General features: G+C 49.5%; 1 protein-coding gene across 13 annotated transcripts in view; it reads right to left on the reverse strand.

The window, feature by feature from the left end:
- Positions 1 to 2,679: 2,679 nt before the first annotated feature.
- The window catches only part of PCGF3 (polycomb group ring finger 3), a 50,215-nt gene continuing 28,430 nt past the window's right edge, over positions 2,680 to 24,464 (reverse strand). For 11 of the 13 annotated variants that reach the window (XM_069594973.1, XM_069594976.1, XM_069594984.1 and 8 more), the window contains 3 exons: positions 13,718 to 13,855; positions 4,139 to 4,219; positions 2,680 to 3,749 (listed from right to left, as the gene is read on the reverse strand). In XM_069594973.1, coding sequence (XP_069451074.1) covers positions 3,702 to 3,749; positions 4,139 to 4,219; positions 13,718 to 13,855 — 267 coding nt within the window. In that variant the 3' untranslated portion in view covers positions 2,680 to 3,701. Of the gene's footprint in view, positions 3,750 to 4,138; positions 4,220 to 13,717; positions 13,856 to 21,354; positions 22,927 to 24,464 lie in introns of those variants that run through there. The other 2 variants (XM_069594985.1, XM_069594986.1) reach the window with 1 other exon arrangement.

The following is a 24,464-nucleotide window of genomic DNA, read 5'->3' on the forward strand; positions in this document are numbered from 1 at the left end:
GAATACAAGCTTCACTATCATAAAATCAAAACATTTAAGCAATATTCCAAAAAAGATTTTTAGATTAAAATCTAGCCACCAATAGTACAAAAAAATTTCACACCAACACAAAGCATAAAAAATGTAAACTTCCAAACTAAACAGTCAGAAACACGTGAGTGCAGCATCCCCTCCAAGCCCCCAGCCCCCGAGCTCCACGCGGGACACCAGAGTCGGCAAGGGCTCTCGCCCCCGAGTGCTACCTCTTTCAGAAAATCGGTTTTCTTGCACCTGACGAAGCTGTTGGAATAGACATTCACACGAACGCTGTACACGTGCTCAGGGACACGCAAGATTTCAGGCCCTCAGACGTGCCCCAGATGTGGAGCCTCGTGAGCTGAGGAGGCGGGCAGCTCCCCAGCAGGGGCAGAATCTCAGCGGTGACTTCAGTGTTGTCCGAATCGTTTCCTAACAACTTATCCCAACCTATTTAGTTTAAACACCAAGGCAAGAAACACGTTGGTATATCACGTGAAGGTCACACGTGATGTGCTGGAGTGTAAATGATTTCCTGAGGAAATAGAGGAGCGGAGCTTTTCGTGACCCATCTGCACTTGATGTATTTTCAGTGTTCTGAGAGTGCATTGAATATTCACGTGCAAAGGAGAGGTCAGCTGGCTCGTTCCTAGGATATTCAGTCCAATGACACATTCCAAAGTCACTGCAAAATACATCCTGTGGGCTTTGAGAAAAAAGCAAATGAACTTCTAAAGACTTCTAATATCACGAGGGGGCGTGGGGGCCGCAAGCCCTGCAGGGCTCTGGAGCCCAGGAAGAAGCACCGCCACAGCTGTGGTCAGCAGGGGGCGTGTCCTGGGCCGCCAGCACGCGGGCCCAAGGCACGAGGCCGGTCTCGGCCACGTGGTCCCTTACTCTCACCCCCATGCAGGCCCCCACACACTCCCGACAACAGCATTCTCGTGAGGACCACAATGGACAAGAATCTGAGCTGCGGGCACACGTTCGGAGGGGCCCCCGCACCCTCTTCAAGTCAGCAGAACAGATGCTGCGGGCCACTCAACCTGACTCTAGGAACGCGCTGGAGCCTACTTCGTCCGTGAGAAACAAAACACACAGATTAAAGCTACTCAAAGTAAAAATCAGAAGCTTGCAAAACACCTCACAATTTCATTTTATATGCCTGTAAATAAAGCTGGGCCACTGAAAACAGACAATTGGATGGGAAAATATGATAAAGGGCTTAAAATAGAATAAATAATTTTATAAAGTTAAGTTTTCTTCTTTTTCACCCCCCAAATCTTAAATTCAATATTATATATTCTATCTGAATCTTCTATTTTCCTGACGCCTGTGTCTCGTGAGGCCCTGCACTGGTGACAAGCTCGCTGCTGCTGCTGCTGCTGCTGCTGCTGCTGTGTTTGTTTTACCAGCACAAACAGTTGTGAAAACGACTTCACAGTAACTCCATCTGTTTAAGAAGAACAAAAAAGTGACAGGATCCAATCACTAACTGATCCCGGCTTTCATGCTGGAAAAGATGAGCGTCTCCCTTCGATGTTAAGCAGACGCGTGAGGACAGGGCAGGCTTCCCTCTGCTGCAAGGGCCCCAGCCGGCCCTTAAGGCTGCGTCGGACCAGAGGTGGCAGGACCGGGCTCTCCTGCAGTGAAGACAGTCTGCACGGGGACGTCTTAGGAAAACAGGTACTTCTGCTGCTGAGGTTTCATCAGGACCACACGCTACACACGCAGGACCCAGGGTGGTCGGGGCCCAGGGGGACGGTGGCACCGGCTCACCCGCCTCCACCTCTCCGTGTATTAAGTACATCAACTTAGCACCATAGCAAATTCAAGTGATCGCAAGGACAGCGCAAGGTTACAGGCACACACTATGAGATCACACAGTCAGGCTCCTGTTAGTCTGACCCTGAATTAATGGTATTTGAATTTTGACGCTCATACTGTTTAATCTTTCCTTACCTTGACCACACAGAACACCTAAACTCTAGTCTTATACTTCAACTGCATTGAGAACACATGGTTTTACAGAGCGTTTCAGCAGAAATGTGTATCTGAGGTAGACAGGTAGTATTTACTCATACACATCTACTCATTAAACCCTTGAATAGGAACTCTTAAAAACGATCTGCATGAAAAATGAGCTTAGGAAACTAATAATTCAAACAGTCTGGGAGTAATGGGCTTAAATAAAGAGGCGAACTGTGACCGACTCCCAGGGAAAACTTGGCTTTAGGTTTCTGAAAGGCCTCAGATTAAAATCACTTGGACTGAGTTACTCTGTTTTACTCATCACTAAGGAGCTGCTTCTGACATTTATGCATATGAAACAGGAAGTAAAAGAAAACAGACAAACTTGAGTGTCGATGAGCCTGACCACCTCTGCCAAAGCAAGTTCAAGAAAAATTCCAGTCCCCAAGGTGACGTTCTTCACGGAAAACCCAGCTCTCAGGAGACCATCAAGACTACCTACTGAATGAGGTGGCCCCAGGACCCCAGGGAGCCGAGGGGACGGCAGGGAAGAGCCCGAAGCGCAGGCAAAAGCCGCTGGACGTGCACGGGGACAGACATGCAGCCGGGATGAGCTCACACCCAGAGGGGCCCCCGCCTCGCTCCTGCCTCCACACATTCCAAACTACGATCTTGAAAGAACAAAGATGGATGTGCTGGCAAAGAGTTTATTCTCGAATTCCACAAAAATACGAACATTTGGGAGGAGAAAGGTTAACAGAGGGCGTGCTGCCTTTGCTGGGTTTTAGGTCCTAAGTAACTGAGGACAGCAGCTTCTGACGCACAGGACCCCGCCGGCCCCGCCGTCTGCTCTGGGAGAGGGCGGTGGGCAGGGCGGACGTGCCCACTGCTGAGGGTGGACCAGGTGGGCCCTGGGGTCTGCACGCCTGGGGCTTCAGTGGAGACATACCCCCGGGCACCAGCCCCACCCCCGCAACCACCATCAATTCCTTCAGCAAAACGAAAAAGGGAAAGAATCAGCGTGAAGTTAACCGGTGGCACTGAGCAACTTGTGCCCTATTTAATAAAAGCAAGTTTTCAGAAAAAGAGCTGTTCTGAGAACCAGCGCTGACTGGTCCCGTCCGCTCTGCTGAGCAGCTGCACTGGTGCTGGGGGGCAGCACCCTGCCCTAGGCTCTGGGTCCCCCGGGGGTCAGAGGCCCCCGGCTTCACATTCCCTAATGTGGAAAGTGAAATACCATGGTTAACTCACGATACTCATGGAAACCTCTTTTGGTTGCTTTTAAATTAAATTTTTATATATCTTCTAAGTCTTCAGGAAGCTAAAGGCAACATAAATATCGTCATTCACCATGAAAAGACATTTTTTTCAATAACTTAGGAAGGATTCAATAAACGCACAAGTATTTGGGGCTATCGTGAAACCTAATCCATAAACTGAACGGAAGTGACTGAGATTTTCAAGACCTGGAAAGCAAGCAAAGGTCACGTGTTGGAATGAAGGCCGCCACCTCGTCGTCCTCATGCTGGTCCCCACGCATCACGTCTGTAACCCTGTGCCGAGCGTCTCGTCACGTGTGAATTCTCTCTCGTACAAAAGTGATAAATACTCTCTGTTCGAGGCCTGGTCCACACGGCGCCCGGGGCAGCACCCGCGTGCTCTGGCCCCACCTGGCGCGTGCCCTCGGGCGCCTGGGTGCCGCGTCTCCGTGGTGCTCACAGCAGGTCCATCTTGGGTCTGTAGTGCAACAGGAGAGGCGCCTTCTGCAAGACAAGGAGGGAGGGGCCGGGACCCCGTGGGGCTCAGCTGCGGAGGGAGCCCCTGCCTGCCCCTGCCCCGGCCCCAGGAATTGGTCGGCCGGCCTGTCTCTGCCCTGCTCTCAGGCAGACCCTGGGGGTCACGCCCGTCTGCTTCCTGCTCCAGAGAGGCAGCGTGGCTGGAAGCGTGCCTTCTGGTTGCAGTGGCCCCTCCCTCCCCAGGACGTCAGTCACCTTGACCAGGAGAGATGAGACAAGTGGGGGCCTGGGGACTGCACTACCCCTGGCCCCCTGGGGCTGACGACTTCAGAGCGACTGCACTGCTGAGAGTCCCATGGTGGGCTGTTACTCCTAAGCTCTGAAATAAGCCACACAAAATCACAGCAAAGTCTCACCTTGAATCTCCACCTCGTGACGACGACAAATTTGAGTGTATGGTCCTTGCCAAGGATCTCCTCGTTGCATAAAATGTCCAGCTGTCGGAAGAACAAGATCTCAGTCAGCGGGGCCGAGGGCTCGGTGCTCAGGACACGGGGCCTCTGGTGCAGGCAGTCACGCCCGTCAGGGAAGAGCCACCCGCCTGCCTTCTGGGGCAGCACCGGCGGGAAGCAGCCTGGAAGGCCGCCCCCGCCCCCCCCCGAGGGTGGAGAGCACTCAGGGGCCTCTGTCCACACATGGCAAGGCAGCAGCCTTGTTGTGGGACGGCAGCCTCCAGGCTACTGTCACCAAGAAGCGCCTCATGCCCCGGCTCCAGTCCATCTTGGCCAGGCTTGTCCCTCTCACCTCAGTGGAAAAAGGTTATGGGCTCCACAGACAATTCTTCCCTTTTTTTTCATAAAGACTTTTCAGGGCAGTTTTCGGTTCACAGGAAAACTCAGCAGAAGGTACAGAGCCCTCACCCATCTCCTGGCCCCGCCCCACAGCCTCTCCCCGCCAGCAGCATCCCTGATGTGAACATGTTACACCTGATGAGCCTCAGCCAACACCTCCTCACCTCCCACAACCACAGCCCCCACCAGGCTCAGGGCCGGTGCTGTGCCTCCTGGGGGCCTGGACGGACACAGAGACGAGTCACTCCGAGCAGGCTCGCGGCCCTAGGGCTCCTCGGGGGGCCCGTCCCTCTCGCCCTCCGCCCCGGCTCCTTGCGCCGTCTCCACGGGTTTCCCCGACGTCACAGGCGCGGGTTGCAGCGTGCAGGCTGTTTGGATTGCCTTCTTCCACCGTCATATGCACTGAAGGCTCCTCCGCGTCTCTCACGCCGTTAGCTCTTTTCTCTTGGCCGAGTGACATTCCACTGTCTGGACAGACCACAGTTTGCTTATCCATTTACCTCTGAAGGATGCCTTGGCTTCCAAGTTTTGGCAACTACGACTAAGCTGCTATAAACACTGGTGTATAAGTTTTCTCGTGGACCTAAGTTTTCAGCTCCGTTGGGTAAGTACCAAGGGGCTTGACTGCCGAACTGCTTTCCTAAGTGGCTGCACCACCTTGCGTTTCCACTGGCAGTGAAGAGCTTCCGCTGCTCCACGTCCCTGCCAGCATGTGGTGGTGTTGGGGCCCTAGGTTTTGGACATTCTGTAGGTGCGGAGTGTTTCAATCTGCGTTTCCCTGACGACAAATGGTGTTGACCTGGATGGTCTTTTTATTAGTATTATTAGTATTATTTTTGGCAGTGCCATGCAGTCCACAGGACTGTAGTTTCCTGAACAGGGTACTGAACCCAGGCCACTGCAGTGAAAGCACCGAGTCTTAACCACTGGGCCACCAGGAATTCCCAGATGGTCTTCTAAGCTTCCCTCTCAAGGCAGGGGAGGAAGGGTCCCGACGTGTGCTCCCTGTGTCTGCCGTGGAAACAGCACAACTGCGGGTCAGGACGGAGAACGCCAGGAGCGCAGTCCTCAGAGTTCTGTCTGGGAGCCCGCAGGCTGAGGCCCTCCGGAGGCGCCAGGACTCCCCGGCACAGGGCGGCGTCCTCCCGACCCTGCTTCTGGCCTGAGGTGGCCCCAAACCCTCTCTCCTCTGTGTGCACCAACAGCTCATTCTTATTTACTGGTAAAGTAACTGGGGTGCGATGCAGGCGAAATTTACCAGCTCAGCCATTTCTAAGCGCACAGCTCAGTGGCGCTACTACCTCCACGCTGTGCAGCTGCCACCACGCCCATCCACGGGCTCTGCGCGGGCAAGCCTGTAACTGCCCGCTTAGTCAGTAAGCGCCCGTCCCCTCGCCAGCACCGGCAACTCCTATTGCACTTTCTGTCTGTGCGATCCTGATGCCTCTGGGACCCAGTATGAGTGGAACTGGACAGACTTGTCCTTCTGTGTTCGGCTTACTTCATTTAGCATAGTCTGCTCAAGATCCATCTGTGTTGTAGCAGGTGTTAGAATTTCCTTCCTGTTCAAGGCAGAATATTCCACTGCATGGACGGACCACATTCTGCTTATCCATCACCCACTGATGGACACTTGGTTGCCTCCACCTTTTGCCCACTGTCGACAGCGCTGCTGTGAGCATGGGGGTACAGACACTCCCTCGGGATCCTGTTCTTGCTTCTTTTGGGTGCTCCCCAGAGTGGCGTTGCTGGATCTCATGCTAGTTCTGCTTAGTTTTTTGAGAAATCCTCAGTGTTTTCCACAGTGGTGCACCATTTCATGCCCCATCAACAGTGCACAAGTGTCCCGATTTCTCCACATCCTCACCAGCACTTGCTCCTTATTTTTGCAGTAGCCACCCTACGGGGTTTGAGGTAGGTCTCATCGCAGTTCCGGCTTGCGTTTCTCCCGTGATTAGTGATGGCAAGTATGTCTTCATGTGCTTACTGGCGTTTGTGCATCTCTGGAGAAATGTCTACCCAAGTCCACTGCTCATTGTGTAACTGAGTTTTTTGTGTTTAGCTTTAGAAATAGTCCATCTATTCTGGACAGACTTGTCAGATATATGATTTCTAAATATTTCCTTCCATTCCATACAATTTCTTTCTTTTTTTTTTCCAATTCAACGAAGTTCGAATTGCCTAATTTTTCTTTTGCTTCCTGCTCCTTGGGTATTCCATCCGAGCAATCAGTGCCAGACCGAGTGCCAAGTTTCTGTCCTGTGTTTCAAGAGCTTTATTGTTTCAGGGCTGACATTTATGTCCCTGATACACTCTGAGTTGAGTTTTGAATGCTGCGTCAGGTAAGGGTCAAATTTCATTCTTTTGTATGTGGGAATCCAGTTTTCGCAGCACCGTCTGCTGAAAGGCTGTCCTCTCCTCATCAGAGGGTCTTAGGGCCTTGTCAGTGGACCAGGTGTGTGAGGATCTATTCCACTCTGCTCCATCACTCTGTCTGTCTCGGTGCCAGCACCACAGTTTTGGTCAGTGTCTCTCTCTAGTGCACCGGGAAGCGCTGAGTCCTCCAGTTTTGTTCTTTTTCAAGGTTGCTTTGGCTATTTGGGTTCTTTCAGTTCAGTTCAGTCGCTCAGTCGTGTTCGACTCTTTGCAGCCCCATGAACCGCAGCACGCCAGGCCTCCCTGTCCATCACCAACTCCTGGAGTTCACTCAGACTCACATCCATCGAGTCCGGGATGCCATCCAGCCATCTCATCCTCGGTTGTCCCCTTCACCTCCTGCCCCCAATCCCTCCCTGCATCAGAGTCTTTTCCAATGAGTCAACTCTTCGCATGAGGTGGCCAAAGTACTGGAGCTTCAGCTTTAGCATCATTCCTTCCAAAGAAATCCCAGGGCTGATCTCCTTTAGGATGGACTGGTTGGATCTCCTTGCAGTCCAAGGGACTCTCAAGAGTCTTCTCCAACACCACAGTTCAAAAGCATCAATTCTTTGGCGCTCAGCCTTCTTCACAGTCCAACTCTCATATCCATACGTGACCACAGGAAAAACCATAGCCTTGACTAGACGGACCTTAGTCGGCAAAGTAATGTCTCTGCTTTTGAATATGCTGTCTAGGTTGGTCATAACTTTCCTTCCAAGGAGTAAGTGTCTTTTAATTTCATGGCTGCAGTCACCATCTGGGTTCTTTAAGAATCCATAAAAAAACCAGGATGCATTTTTATTTCTGCAAGAAATGTCTTTGGGACTTTGGCAGGACTTCTGTTGGATCTGCAGCTCACTGGGGCAATGCTGACCCTTAAGCAGTGAGCCTTCTGGCCCATGAATGCGCTGTGCGCTTCCACTTGCCTCTGTCTTTCATTTCTTCAGCATTTTCTGTAATTTTCACTGTACGAGCCTTTCACTCCCTTCGTTAACTGAATTCCTAAGTATTTCATTTTTAAAAACCATTTTTATTGGGCTGTAGTCACTTTATAACGGTGTGTTAGTTTCTACTGTACAGCACAGTGCGTAAGCTGCGCACGTGCATGCCTGCTCTGATTTGGACTTCCTTCCCATTTGTGCCGCCACAGAGCGGTGAGCATGGTTCTGAGCTGCACAGAGCATCCTCATCAGTTGCTTGCTTCCCATGCAGCGTCCGCAGTGCACGTGTGTCCAGCTCAGCCTCCCAACTCACTCCATCCCCAGCCTTCCTCTCGCGATGCCCTTGCTTGTTCTCTATGTTTGTGTCTCTATTTCTGCTCTGCACATGATAACATCATCTAAACCGTTTTTCTACATTCCACACACACGTGTGTTAATATATTTGTTTTCTCTGACACTTCACTTTGTATGACAGTCTTTAAGTCTATCCACGTCTCTACAAATGACCTAATTTAATCTCTCTTTATGGCTGAGGATATTATTCTCTTTGATGCTATTATAAATGTATTTAGTTTTATAATCTGCTTTTCAGCTTGTTCATTGCTCATGTACAAAAATGCATCTGACTTCTCTGCTCACTTTGCATTTTGCTACCTTGTGGTTCGTTCTGACAGGGTCTTTCTGTGGAATTTTTAGAGTTTTCTACATATTCTTCTTCCTCACTCTTCAGTTCAGTCACTCAGTTGTGTATGACTCTTTGCGACCCCATGGACTGTAGCAGGCCAGGCTTCCCTGTCCATCAGCCAGCTCCTGGAGTTCACTCAAACTCATGTCCATTGTGTCGGTGATGCCATCCAACCGTCTCATCCTCTGTTGTCCCCTTCTCTTCCTGCCTTCAATCCCTCCCAGTATCGGAGTCTTTCCAAATGAGTCAGTTCTTCGTATCAGGTGGCCAAAGTATTGGAATTTCAGCTTCAGCATTAGTCCTTCCAGTGAATATTCAGGACCTATTTCCTTTAGGATGGACTGGTTGGATCTCCTTGCAGTCCAAGGGACTCTCAAGAGTCTTTTCCAACACCACAGTTCAAAAGCATCAATTCTTCGGCGCTCAGCTTTCTTTACAGTCCAACTCTCACATCCATACATGACCACAGGAAAAACCACAGCTTTGACTAGACGGACCTTTGTCGGCAAAGTAATGTCTCTGCTTTTTAATATGCTGTCTAGGTTCGTCATAGCTTTTCTTCCAAGGAGCAAGCATCTTTTAATTTCATGGCTGCAGTCACCATCTGCAGTGATTTTGGAGCCCAAGAAGATAAAGTCTCTCACTGTGTCCACTGTTTCCCTGTCTATTAGCCATGAAGTGATGGGACCAGAGGCCATGATCTTAGTTTTCTGAATGTTGAGTTTTAAGCCAGCTTTTTCACTCTCCTCTCTCACTTTCATCAAGAGGCTCTTTAGTTCATCTTCACTCTGCCATAAGGGTGGTCATCTGCGTATCTGAGGTTACTGATGTGTCTCCTGGCAATCCTGATTCCAGCTTGTGTTTCATCCAGCCCAGCATTTCTCATGTAAGCTGGGTGATAATATACAGCCTTGATGTACTTCTTTCCCAGTGTGGAACCAGTTCTTTGTTCCATGCCCGGTTCTAATTGTTGCTTCTTGACCTGCATTCCGGTTTCTCAGGAGGCAGGTAAGGTGGTCTGGTATTCCCATCTCTTGAAGAATTTTCCACATTTTGTTGTGATCCACACAGTCAAAGGCTTTGGTGTAGTCAACAAAGCAGATTTTTTTTTTTTTCTGAAATTCTCTTGCTTTCTTGATGATCCAAGGGATGTTGGCAATTTGAACTCTGTCTGGTTCCTCTGCCTTTTCCAAATCCAGCTTGAACATCTGGAAGTTCATGGATCATGTACTGTTGAAGCCTGGCTTGGAGAATTTTGAGCATTACTTTGCTAGCCTATGAGATGAGTACAATTGTGCGGTAGTTTGAGCATCCTTTGGCATTGCCTTTCTTTGGGACTGGAATGAAAACTGACCTTTTCCAGTCCTGTGGCCACTGCTGAGTTTTCCAAAACTTCTGGCATGTTGAGTGCAGCACTCACAGCCAGTCTTTCAGGGCCTGAAATGCCTCAGCTGGAATTCCATCACCTCCACTAGGTTTGTCCGTGCTTTGGTTGTGCTTCCTAAGGCCCACTTGACTCTGCATTCCGGGATATCTGGCTCTAGGTGAGTGATTACACCTTTGTGGTTATCTGGGTCATGAAGATCTTTGTTGTATAGTTCTTCTGTGTGTTCTTGCCACCTCTGCTTAATACCTTCTGCTTCTGTTTGGTCCATACCATTTCTGTCCTTTATCATGCCCATCTTTACATGAAATGTTCCCTTGGTATCTCTAATTTTCTTGAACAGATCTCTAGTCTTTCCCAGTCTATTGTTTTCCTCTTTTTCTTTGCATTGATCACTGAGAAAGGCTTTCTTATCTCTCCTTGCTATTCTTTGGAACTCTGCATTCAGATGGGTATATCTTTCCTTTTCTTCTTTGCCTTTAGCCTCTCTTCTTTTCATAGCTATTTGTAAGGCCTCCTTAGACAGCCATTTTGCCTTTCTGCATTCCTTTTTCTTGCGGATGGTCTTGATCACTGCCTCCTATACAATGTCACAAACCTCCATCCATAGTTCTTCAGGCACTCTATCAGACCTAATCCCTTGAAGCCCACTTAGGTATGGTGTGTAAATCCTTTTAATATGTTGAATTCTGTTTATTACTATTTTGTGGAGGATTTTCTGCATCAATGTTAACAAGGGATAGTGTGCAGTTTCCTCGTAGTGTCTTTATCTGGCTTTCTCAGGGTTATGCTGAAATCATAAAATGAGTTAGGAAGTGGTCCTCCTCCTCAACCTTTTAGAAAAGTTTGAGAAGGATTGACACTAGCTTTTTAAATGCTTGGTAGAATTCAGGGACGCCATCAGGTCCAGGACTTTTTTTGTTGTTGCAAGATTTTCTGACTGGTGATTCAATCTCCTTACCAGTTACAGGTCTATTCAAATTTCTTATTTCTTTGTGACTGTCGTGGTAGGCTTTGTGTTTCTAGGCATCTGTCCATCTCATCTAGGTCATCCAATCTGCTGGCATACAACTGCTCAGAGTGCTCTCTGAAAATCTGCATCTGAAGATTCAGCAGCAGTGATTCCCGACTTCCGTTTCAGCTGACATGACTCAAGCCCTCTTTCTTAGTCCCTCTGGCTCAGAGTCTGTCAATACTGCCGATCTTTCTGAAAAGCTGTTGGTCTTGTCTGTCGTCTATTCTCCATTTTATTTCTGCTCTAACCCTTATTTTCTTTTCTTTCTGCTAGCTTTAGGCTTAGCTTAGTCTTCTTCTAGACCCTTACGTTGTAAACTGAGTCTGTTGATTTGAGATCTTCGTTGGTTTCACTGTGTTTACAGCTATAAGCCTCCCCCTTAGCACTGCTTTCAACACATCATTAGTTTTGGTATGTTGGATTCTTATTTTTTTTGTCTCTAAGTATTTTCTAATCACTCTTTGATTTCTCCTTTGATCCACTGGTTGCTTAATTTCCACAATTTTGTGAATTTCCCAGCTTTCCTTTGGTTATTGATTTCCAACCTTATGCAGCTGTGGTTTGAGAAGACACTTTGTGTAACATCCTTTAAAATCTACTGAGACAATTTGTGTCTGCTCTTCCAAGGATACCAGTCCCTGGATTTACGGCCTGCCTGGATAATCCAGGAGGTCTCTTCACTCCAACAGCCTCTGCATGTCTACAAAGACCTTTTTTCAAATAAAGATGTATTCAGATGGTCTCAGGTTACAGAGGGAATGTATTTTGCAGGGTCACCACTTAACCTACTACAAGTCTGCCCTCTGACCCCATAAAACCCACATCCACCCTGCATGCATTTTTTTTAGCTCAAAGAGGCTCAAGCCACTCTAGCATCAACTCCAGATCCCCAAATCTCATCTTCACACCATCAGTCCAAAGTCTCAGGGCTTATTTTCTACATCACAGGAATCAGCTATGGGTGAGACTCTGAGTATGATTCATCCTGAGGAAAAATTCCTCTCTAGCTGTGGATCTGTGAAACTAGAAAACACATTATTTGCTTCCAAAATCCAAGTGTGGGACAGGATAGGTATTCTTAGTCCAAAAGGGAGAGATATTAGAAGGTATAAAGACATCACTGGTCTCCATAACATCTGAAATCCAGTATGGAAATTCCATCTGGTCTCAAGATCTGAGAACGCATCACTGCGGGTCGAGGTTCCGCTCTCTTGGGTCCGTGTTGGCCTTACCCTCTGGGGTTGCTCACCTTGGCAGCTGAGCAGCTCTTCCCAGCCTATTTCCTGCTGGTAGGATTTTGGAAGTCTGATAGCCTTCTCTCATTTCTTCCTGTTTCTGTCCCCTTCAGCCCAAGTTGGTGGTGGTTCTGCCGATACCACGTTCTTAAAAACACTGTGGGTCTCCCGGGTATGTCCCAGATCCAGGCCACTGACATGAAAATCCTCTGTGGATCTCTCGCGGGTAACTCCTCTCTCTCCTCCTCCCATGAGACAGCTGAGCCACCGTGAGTCAAGCAACTGAACCCTTTAGCAAAAGGGTGAACAGCTACATACTTGGCCTTCTCTCTGGAGTGTTTCCTAACAGTCGGATTCCTACTATTACCGTCTTTCTGCAGACTCCATGGGCTGTAGGCCCCTCTCTGTTTGGCAGCTCTTTCTTGAATCCACCCCTCTCCTCTAACATTTTGCTACAGGCACCAAGAAGAAACTAGACCAGCTTCTGGGGCCTCCAGGCCTCCTTCGGCTTGTGGCCACATCACCCCGACCACATCTCCACCTTCACACCGTCTTCTCCTCTTTGTGTGTCTCGTATTTCCCTCTGCCTCACGTTTGTACGGGCACATGCCGTTGGGTTTAGGGTCAATCCAGGATCATTCCATCTGAAGACCCTTAGCTTCATTACACCTTGACAGAACTTTTTTCCTAATAGATCACGATTACAGGTTGTGGGGTTGGGGTGTGGACACAGCTCCATGGGGCCATGTCCACCCCACTCTTCTCTGACACACGTCTCAGGAGCTGGCCTCCTCTCTCTGTTCTCACTGGCCTGCTCTCCTGGGGCTTCTGCCAGACTCTCCCCAACTGGCCTCTCCTGCCTCTTTTTCTGGACCGCGACACCACTTTCCTCGCAGCCTGAGGGCTGTTTTCATCATGAGTCCCTGGCTTTACATCCCACAGTGCCTTTTCCTGACGCTTCTGCACGGCCAGCTCCTGCGGACAAGCCACGCTTGAGCAGAAGCGAATGCCCTCAGGAGGGCGTCCGACACCTCTAGCGAGCATGCTCGCTCTCCCTCTGGGACCGCCCTGCTCTGCACACTAAAGCACAGGTTTTCTTTTAGTCTCAGCATTCATCAGAACTTGGAAGTATCCTCTGTCAACCCACCCATTCTATCCACTCTCATCCGTCTGTTTGTGAAATTAAAGTCCAGACTCTCTCTTGTGGTGAGCACCTGTAATGTATCTCCCTGCCACCCCGATGGCACTTCCTCTTCTCTTAGCCGTAGCCTCCACGTTCATGGGCTCTGGGCCTCCACTGCCCTAACCACTACCTACTATCACACTAACTGGGAGTAGGCAACACACAAGACTGTTTTTCCTGCTTGAAAATCTCCAAGCAAAACTGTAAAAAGCAAACAAACCCAAAGAACTTCTGAAGGGTCGCTTCTACAGATAAGAAGTGACTCGTCACAGTTCCCGTTTACCTCGTTGAAAGACGAGAGGTTAAGTTTTTTGGCAATGAACTTCTTCAGATGCAGGACTGTGGCCTGGGCTGAGCAGCGGATCCATTTTCGCTTTAAGCCCCGCAGTTTGCTGCTGTTGCACTCCAGACAGATGCTCACCTGCAAAAGAGAGGGCTCAGCTGGGGAGGTGCACCGAGGGTCGCCACGGGGCTGCTCCCTGGAGGCTCTCTCAGCCTCTACCGATCCCGTTCAGTCTAAGGCTGCAGACGTTTTGGAAATCATAAATCTGTTTTGACCTAAACACACTACCTTAAAATCTGTTTATTTTTGCCATTTTGTGAAAAACAATCTAACATTATTAATTCTGTTTTATTAATACAGTTAAAGTAAACCCCATCATGTACACCCGTGGCGGATTCATGTCAATGTATGGCAAAACCAATACAGTATTGCAAAGTAAAATAAAAGTAAAAATAAAAATTAAAAAAAAAATAAACAGAAGAAATGGGAGAACTAACTAACTAACTAACTAACTAACTAACTAACTAACTAAAGCAAACCCGGGAACTATTCACTTATTGCGGCAGTGCGTGCTGGCCTCAGAGATAAACTGAGAAAAGGCGGGGATCCTGCTGTGAGAGCTCCAGCCGGCGGGGCACACACGCAGCGCCGCAGAGGCCAGGTGTCCCGCAAGAGCGAGGAGGAGACGCATCACAAGGCAGGCGCCACGGCCCACACCCAGAAGGGCCACCAAGGGGCACATCACACGCATCCAGCTCACTAGAAGGCGGGGGACTCAGCAAAGACATCACACATGGCGGCACCACGGACCCCACATCCAGGGCGGGTCACCAGGAGGCAGCATGCTCGGCCAGCTGCCTTTCAGGAGATCAAGAGTTCAGTGGGCCAGAGTCTCAAGCTCACGGCTGCCTTTCAGGAGATCAAGAGTTCAGTGGGCCAGAGTCCTCAGCGTGTGACAAGAAACTTCAAGACAGCACACTAAGCAAGGGGACTCCGGACGCAGACGCAGTGGAGGGACAGCCTGGCCACGCTGCACTGCTGAGCTGGCCCCACCTGAGACGCCTCGCCTCGCTCAGGGGTGAGGCTTCCTCCAGGAATGGCTAGGGTGTGCCAGAAAAATAGACCCCCCAGACTCAAACAAGAGAGTCACTAATAACTGAAATATACACGTCTAAAATTATTAGATATGAAAGAAGGAATTAAAAAATATAACACCATGAATAAAGAACAGGCAGGTATGAAAGATATTCAAATATAACTTCTAAAAATAAAAAACATATTCATTCAAATTAAAAACTCAATGGATGGTCAAACCACAGATTAGTTTCAGCTGAACGCAGATCAATTTTCTGAAAGATCAATGTGAGCAAATTTCCCAAAAGAAGTATAGACACAAAGGTATCAATTAAAATAAGAAAACAAAGGAAAGGTAAGACGCATGCAGACAGACCACAGAGTCTGAAAATCACCAGAGACCAGGGGAAAGAGAGAAAATGAAGGCAGAAGGGCCCCCCCAAATGATGCAAGACGTTACACCTCAACTCCAGGAAGGAAACCAGAGGGAACCTGCACCCCTTGGCGCACAGGGGACCCAGGCCCAGGGGGCTGGGCGTGCCTGCACGAGGGGCCGGTGCTCAGGCGCTGAGCTCTGCCAGAGGGAGAGCTACACTAGCTGAGTGAGGAAGCGGGGCGCCGCCGCCCACAAACGAAGGCAGAGCAGGAGCATGAGAGACGAGACGCGGCAGCCCAAGAAGAGCCGGAAGCAGACGGCCTGGCTGGGGCTAAGGAGGCGCCCAGGCGGCAGGAGACTCGTGTTTATTCTGGACTTTTAAAAAATGCAGAGGTCGGCCAGAGAAAGCAGGCACAGGCCCCCCAACAGCAAGAGCAGGAGGCCGTGGGGTGGGCCCCCAGGGAGGAGGGGGCGCAGAGCTGCACAGGACTCTGGGAAGCCCGGGCTGTGCAAACACAGGCATGGCCACAAAGCGCACCCCTATGAAGCAGGATTCAGGACAGTAACACATAACCCTCTCACGCAGCACTGCCCTCTGGACCGTACGACCACACTGGACCACATGCAGGACCTTATTTCCCAGACCAGGGATTGAACCCAGGCCCCCTGCAGGGGAGTCTTAGCCACTGAACCACGAGGAAGTCCCCAAATGCATTACCTATTTAAATACACTAAGCTAAAAGCACGTCTGTAACTTTTTAGCGGCTTCACTGCAGTGCAACTTACATTCATGTTTTAAGACTGCAATCCAGTAATTTTCAGCCAACTTAAGAGTTGCGCAACCACCACGCCACCCAGTCTGAGGTCAGACCCACCACCTTATAAAGACCCTCGCGGCTTTGGTGGTCAATCCGCCCCAGCCACCCCTGGCCTGCGCTTGTGGACCAGCCTCTCCTGGATGGCCTACAGATGGGATCACGCAGCACAGTCGCCCCGCCTGACTTCTTCCACACAGTCAAGTGCGGAGACTCGAGTGCACGGCAGCGCCTTGCCTCGCTGACCCACTTCCCCGCCTCCTTGCTAACACCTGTCACCGTTTTTTGGATTGCAGCCATCTTGCTGAGTGTAAAATGCTATTTCATTATGGTTTTAATTTGTATTTTCCTAATGACTAATGATGTTGAACACATTTTCTTGTGACTATTAGTGAAAGCTGCTCAGTCAAATCTGACTCTTTGAGACCCCATGGACTGTAGCCTGCCAGGCTCCTCTGTCCATGGAATCCTCCAGGCCTGAACACTGGACTGGGTAGCCCTTCCCTTCTCCAGGGGATCTTCCCAACCCAGGGATGGAACCGAGGTCTCCCACACTGCAGGCAGATTCTTTACCAGCTGAGCCACCAGGGAATGTAACTGTTAAACACTTGGATTTGCTCTCTGATGAAATGTCTGCCACTTGGTTAACTGGACTGTTCATCTTCTTACTGAGTTAAGAGCTACATATTCTAGATAAAAGTCCTTTTCAGGAATGTCCTTTGCTAGTATCTTCTCCCAGTCTGCGGCTTTTAAAACTTTTCTTGGTAGTGTCTTCTAAAGAGCAGCAACTCCTTTTGGCTGCACCATATGGCTTGAGGGATCTCAGCTCCCTGACCAGTAGCTGACCTGTGCCTCACAGGGGAAACACAGAATCTTAGCCACTGGACTTCCAGGGAGTCCCAGGAGCAGTATTTCTTCATCTGATGAATTTTCTTTCATCAGTTTTCTTTCCTGAGTTGTGTTCTTGGTTTTGGATTTGAGAACTACAAGCCTAACCCAAGAAGCTAAAGAGTTTCTCTTATGTTTTCCCGCAAAGTTTCCAGGTTTGAGCCCTTACATTTTGAGTTAACTTGGGCTTCCCTGATAGATCAGTTGGTAAAGAATCCACCTGCAATGCAGGAGACCTGGGTTCGATCCCTGAGTTGGGAAGATCCCCTGGAAAAGGAGAAGGCTACCCACTCCAGAATTCTGGCCTGGAGAATTCCACAGACTATATAGTCCACGGGGTCGCAGAGAGTTGGGTGCAACTGAGCGACTTTCACTTTCTATCCACGTCGCGAGAGGCGGGGGCGTGGGGGAGTCTTCTGTACGACTTTCACTTTCTATCCACGTCATCCACGTCGTGAAAGGTGGGGGCGTGGGGGAATCTTCTGCACGACTTTCACTTTCTTTCCACGTCGCGAGAGGCCGGGGCGTGGGGGAGTCTTCTGCATGCCGGTGTACAGCTGTCCCAGCACCATCCAAGACACTGTTCTTTCCTCAGGAAGGGTCATGGCACCTGTGCTGGAACCAAATGACCTTGAATCTAAGGGCTTATTTCCACACTCCACAATGATTAAAAAATCTACCTTAACACCTGCAACACAATGTTTTGATTACTGCCACCTTGTTTGTAAGATTTGATGTTCAAAATTTCCAATGCATATATTAAAGAATGTTCAACTCAAGAAAGTAGAGAAGGAACAAGAGGGAACACAGAGCAGAAAGAAATGATTAACAGAAAAGAATGTGGCTCTATCTCTGGCAAGAACGACCAAAAAAGCAGAAGACACCAGTGGGATACTAGGAAGAGCAATGGAGAAATAACCAGGCACTTGCAAAGCCCAACGACAGACAAAAGAATTCTGTGAAAACCTAAGTCCAAGTACAAACTTTCCTAGAAAAAACATAACTTATCAAATAATCTTAAAAAGAAACAAAAGATTCGAGTAGGATGAAAATCATTAAGCAAATTTAACATAATTTAAGATCTTCCTAGTTAGTTCAGTCACTTAGTCGTGTCCAACTCTGTGCGACCCCACGAACCGCAGCACGCCAGGCCTCCCTGTCCATCACCATCTCCCGGAGTTCACTCAGACTCACGTCCATCGAGTCAGTGATGCCATCCAGCCATCTCATCCTCGGTCGTCCCCTTCACCTCCTGCCCCCAATCCCTTCCAGCATCAAAGTCTTTTACAATGAGTCAACTCTTCGCATGAGGTGGCCAAAGTACTGGAGTTTCAGCTTCAGCATCATTCCTTCCAAAGAACACCCAGGGCTGATGTCCTTTAGGATGGACTGGTTGGATCTCCTTGCAGTCCAAGGGACTCTCAAGAGTCTTCTCCAACACCACATTCAAAAGCATCAATTCTTCGGTGCTCAGTCTTCTTCACAGTCCAACTCTCACATCCATACATGACCACAGGAAAAACCATAGCCTTGACTAGACGGACCTTAGTCAGCAAAGTAATGTCTCTGCTTTTGAATATGCTATCTAGGTTGGTCATAACTTTCCTTCCAAGGAGTAAGCGTCTTTTAATTTCATGGCTGCAGTCACCATCTGCAGGGATTTTGGACCCCCCCCCAATATAAAGTCTGACACTGTTTCCACGGTTTCCCCATCTATTGCCCATTAAGTGATGGGACCATATGCCATGATCTTCGTTTTCTGAATGTTCAGCTTTAAGCCAACTTTTTCACTCTCCACTTTCACTTTCATCAAGAGGCTTTTGAGTTCCTCTTCACTTTCTGCCATAAGGGTGGTCTCATCTGCATATCTGAGGTTATTGATATTTCTCCCGGCAATCTTGAGTCCAGCTTGTGCTTCTTCCAGTCCAGCGTTTCTCATGATGTACTCTGCATAGAAGTTAAATAAGCAGGGTGACAATATACAGCCTTGACGTACTCCTTTTCCTATTTGGAACCAGTCTGTTGTTCCATGTCCAGTTCTAACTGTTGCTTCCTGACCTGCATACAGATTTCTCAAGAGGCAGGTCAGGTGCTCTGGTATTCCCATCTCTCTCAGAATTTTCCACAGTTAATTGTGATCCACACAGTCAAAGGCTTTGGCATAGTCAATAAAGCAGAAATAGATGTTTTTCTGGAACTCTCTTGCTTTTTCCATGATCCAGCAGATGTTGGCAATTTGATCTCTGGTTCCTCTGCCTTTTCTAAAACCAGCTTGAACATCAGGAGGTTCATGGTTCACGTGTTGCTGAAGCCTGGCTTAGAGAATTTTGAGCATTACTTTACTAGCGTGTGAGATGAGTGCAACTGTGCGGTAGTTTGAGCATTCTTTGGCATTGCCTTTCTTTGGGGCTGGAATGAAAACTGACCTTTTCCAGTCCTGTGGCCACTGCTGAGTTTTCCAAATGTGCTGGCATATTGAGTGCAGCACTTTCATAGCATCATCCTTCAGGATTTGAAACAGCTCAACTGGAATTCCATCACCTCCACTACCTTTGTTCGCAGTGATGCTTTCTAAGGCCCACTTGATTTCACACTCCAGGATGTCTGTCTCTAGGTGAGTGATCATACCATTGTGATTATCTTGGTTGTGAAGATCTTTTTTGTACAGTTTTTCTGTGTATTCTTGCCACCTTTTCTTAATATCTTCTGCTTCTGTTAGGTCCACACCATTTCATTTCTGTACTTTATCAAGCCCATCTTTGCATGAAATGTTCCCTTGGTATCTCTAATTTTCTTGAAGAGATCTCTAGTCTTTCCCATTCTGTTGTTTTCATCTATTTCTTTGCACTGATCGCTGAGGAAGGCTTTCTTATCTCTCCTTGCTATTCTTTGGAACTCTGCATTCAGATGCTTCTTTTTCTCCTTTGCTTTTCACTTCTCTTCTTTTCACAGCTAAGATCTGATGGCTTCATGGGAAGTTTAAACAAAATATTCAATAAAATGGATGTTCTCAATCTTATACAAACTTTCCTAGAGAATAAAAATGGGAGAGAGAGACTATCTTCAGCTCTGAGACGTCTCCCCTTGATACCAAAGCAAAACAGATACATACAGTTCCTGTGAAATGATTACATCAGAACATGCAACACACACCCATGAACACAGCAAGAATCTGCGTGTGAAGGAACCAAGGGCTGCCCAAGGAGCTGGAGGCGGACGGGCAATGAAACAGATCACAGACCCCGGAGTCTGGCACGAACAGCGCGTGGAGATGTGCCAGGAAGACCAAGGCCAGCACCCAGGAGTCTGTGAGGACTGGAATAGTCAGAACACCAGACAGGGAACAGCAGAATGCTTGTTCCGAGGCCTGAGCCATGCAAGCGCCCAGGACACACCATAGTGCCCACCGCAGCGCCACGTACCACGGCAACCGGAGGAAGTGGCCCCATGGCGCACCTCAAATACCACCTCAGAAGGCACTTCTAACCGAGGAAAGGGGACTGCGCAAAGACGCCTGTTTGTCGGTGTCTGTGGTTTGTGGCTACATCGTAAACATGGAGACTCAGGGCCCAGGTCGGGAGAGCTCAGCAAGTCCCCCAGGTTTGCCTTCCAGTGCGTCCCTGGGCACCTGCACCACCACCTGCCCAAAGCCCTGCCGCCCGGTCCCCGCCCACCCCAGGCTCCAGCCTGGCCGCCCCGCCCCGCCCCTGCTCCTCACGCCTGGGGGGCCCGCCCCGCCCCGGCTCCTCCTGCCTCGGGGGCCCGCCCCGCCCCTGCTCCTCCTGCCTCGGGGGCCCGCCCCGCCCCTGCTCCTCACGCCTGGGGGCCCCAGCAGGCCCGTCTCGGGCCAAGGCCACCCCTGCCCTACCTTTCTTGGGGCCAACAACAGACCAGCGCACGAGGCTCAGCCTGGCGTGGACTTGTGGCCTCCAAAGGGGCGCAGTGGGGCCCGTTCCCCCGTTCCCGAGACAGCCTGCTGGCTCTTCTGAAAGCAGCCAATCACACAGACACCTTTTTGGCATGTTTGTGATAAAAAAGGCAAAATTTAGTAACAATAAAGATAAACACTGGAGGTTTAAAACTGACAGAACAGGGGTTAACAAGATGGCCCACCCTGCACCTGAAGAGGCTGGGTCAGCAGCCTGACCCAGACCGCAGCAAGACCTCCGAGTCCAACAGGAGGTAACTCTCAGAGCCCAGAAAGGCGGAGACGTGGACCCCCGGGGAGGTGTCCCGCACCCCAGTGTTTATATACGTATGTGTGCCGAGTTGCTCAGTAGTATCTGACTCTCTTCAACCTTACAGAGTGTAGCCCGCCAGGCTCCTCTGTCCATGGGATATCCTAGGCAAGAATACTGGAGTGAGTTGCCATTTCCTTCTCCAGGGGATCTTCCCAGGCCAGGGATCAAACCCACGTCTTGTGCATCTCCTGCACTGCAGACAGGGTCTTTACCACTGAGCTGCAAAATGACAGAAAATATATATAGGCAGACTTTGCTTTATTGCACTTCACAGATACTGCGTTTTTTATGAATTGAATGTTTGTGGTAGATGATGGCTAGCATTGTTTGGCAATAAAGTATCTTTTAATTAAGGAATGTACCTTATTTTTTTTTTCCCCTGACGGCTTCCCTGCACTCATCTCACATGCTAGTAAAGTAATGCTCAAAATTCTCCAAGCCAGGCTTCAGCAACACGTGAACCAAGAACTTCCTCATGTTCAAGCTGGTTTTAGAAAAGGCAGAGGAACCAGAGATCAAATTGCCAACATCTGCTGGATCATGGAAAAAGCAAGAGAGTTCCAGAAAAACATCTATTTCTGCTTTATTGACTATGCCAAAGCCTTTGACTGTGTGGATCACAATTAACTGTGGAAAATTCTGAGAGAGATGGGAATACCAGAGCACCTGACCTGCCTCTTGAGAAATCTGTATGCAGGTCAGGAAGCAACAGTTAGAACTGGACATGGAACAACAGACTGGTTCCAAATAGGAAAAGGAGTACGTCAAGGCCGTATATTGTCACCCTGCTTATTTAACTTCTATGCAGAGTACATCATGAGAAACGCTGGACTGGAAGAAGCACAAGCTGGACTCAAGATTGCCGGGAGAAATATCAATAACCTCAGATATGCAGATGAGACCACCCTTATGGCAGAAAGTGAAGAGGAACTCAAAAGCCTCTTGATGAAGGTGAAAGTGGAGAGTGAAAAAGTTGGCTTAAAGCTGAACATTCAGAAAACGAAGATCATGGCATCTGGTCCCATCATTTCATGGGAAATAGACGGGGGAACAGCAGAAAATGTCAGACTTTATTTTTTTGGGCTCCAAAATCACTGCAGATGGTGACTGCAGCCATGAAATTAAAAGACGCTTACTCCTTGGAAGGAAAGTTATGACCAACCTAGATAGCATATTCAAAAGCAGAGACATTACTTTGCCGACTAAGGTCCGTCTAGTCAAGGCTATGGTTTTTCCTGTGGTCATGTATGGATGTGAGAGTTGGACTGTGAAGAAGACTGAGCACCGAAGAATTGATGCTTTTGAATGTGGTGTTGGAGAAGACTCTTGAGAGTCCCTTGGACTGCAAGGAGATCCAACCAGTCCATCCTAAAGGACATCAGCCCTGGGTGTTCTTTGGAGGGAATGATGTTGAAGCTGAAGCTCCAGTACTTTGGCCACCTCATGCGAAGAGTTGACTCATTGGAAAAGAGTCTGATGCTGGGAGGGATTGGGGGCAGGAGGTGAAGGGGACAACCGAGGATGAGATGGCTGGATGGCATCACTGACTCGATGGACGTGAGTCTGAGTGAACTCCGGGCGTTGGTGATGGACAGGGAGGCCTGGCGTGCTGCGGTTCATGGGGTCGCACAAAGTTGGATGCGACTGAGCGACTGCACTGCACTGAGCTGAGCTGAGGGCTTCCCGGGTGGCTCAGTGGTAAAGAATCCGCCTGTGATGCAGGAGATGCACGAGACGTAGGCTCGATCCCTGGGTTGGGAAGATCCCCTGGAGAAGGAGACGGCAACTGGCTGTAGTATTTGTGCCTGGGAGATCCTATGGACAGAGGAGCCTTGAGGGTTACAGTCCACGGGGTTGCAAAAGACTCGGGCACAACTTAGTGACTAAACAACGTTTTTTAGATATAACAAAACCTCACGCTTGATAGACCACAATACGGTGGAAGCATAGCTTTTATAAGCACTGGAAACTAAAAAAACTCATGATTTGTTTTACTACAATGGTCTGGAGCTGAATCTCAGTGTCTCCTAAGGAGCCTATATGTGTAAATGTGTGTGTGCGGATATGTTACACATATATTCTGCTACAGCCAAGACCCTAAGTTCTCATGGCTATTGCTGACTTTCTCCGCTTTCAGATGAGCTTCAGAAGCAGTTGGTTACATTCTTATTTATAAAACTGATCACAATCACAGCCACTGAGATTAATTTCGGGAGAACTCGAATCCTAAGGTCAACCTTCCATCCAGGAACACCCAGTTACGCAATTTTCTCTGTGTTCTTCCAGAAGGTTCTGGTGTCTTTGTTTTGGTCTCACATTTATTGCTAGGCTGCATTAAAGTTCTTATTGATTTTCTGAATGAAGCCACCCACCCTCTGACTCTGACACGCTGGTCCTACCACTGGAAAAGGGGTCTCAGCACCTCGAGGAGCTGAGTCACGGGTGTGTGCCCGAGAGTCACAGCACGCCCAGCTCACGTTCCCGTCTCCTCACTGTCGGGGCCGGGACCTCCCAAATCACGCTGAGTGACACTGAGGGCTGACATTTTCTTATTCTGATGCTGATGAGACAACCGTTCCATCAGGGTGTGTGAGGACCACTGCAGGCGCCAAGTCAAGGTGCGCTAAGAGAAGCCCGCGACGGGGAGGTGCGACACCATCGCACTCCCAGCAGGATCGCTGGGAGGGCCCCGTGATTCTCGCCTGACCCCTGGCAGTGAGTGCCACCAGCAGCAGGCTGTGTCCTGGCTATTTTCACTGCAGTTTGCGTGGAAGACGCCATCCCCCCACTCCCCACTGAAGACATCTGCTCTAACTGTTTCGTTCCTAAAGCATTCTGCAGTGGGTAGGGGTCACTCTGGCAATTAGCCATAGAAGGGAAGTGCCCGGCCGTCCAGCGGTTGCAAGGCGGCGCTCTCATTGCTGAGGGCGCGGGTTCAGCCCCTAGAAACTAAGATCCCACAAGCTGTGCAGCCAAACGAAGAAGGAGGAGAAACGGGAGGAGGAGAACGGTCGAGGGGAGACTCAGAGAACCACTGGCACACGACCATCCTGGCTGTGCCTTCCTCCCGGCCTGTCTCTGTGAGGGGAGAGCCGGCCAAGGCCCAGGCCACGCGCCCACCTGCTCCCTTCCTCCCGGCCCTTCCTGTCAGGGGAGAGGCGGCTCCCTTCCTCCCGGCCCTTCCTGTCAGGAGAGGCGGCCGGCTCCCTTCCTCCCGGCCCTTCCTGTCAGGGGAGAGGCGGCCGGCTCCCTTCCTCCCGGCCCTTCCTGTCAGGGGAGAGGCGGCCGGCTCCCTTCCTCCCGGCCCTTCCTGTCAGGAGAGCCCGCCGGCTCCCTTCCTCCCGGCCCTTCCT

Source organism: Ovis canadensis, chromosome 6 (genome assembly GCF_042477335.2).
Source record: "Ovis canadensis isolate MfBH-ARS-UI-01 breed Bighorn chromosome 6, ARS-UI_OviCan_v2, whole genome shotgun sequence".
Lineage (NCBI taxonomy): Eukaryota > Metazoa > Chordata > Mammalia > Artiodactyla > Bovidae > Ovis > Ovis canadensis.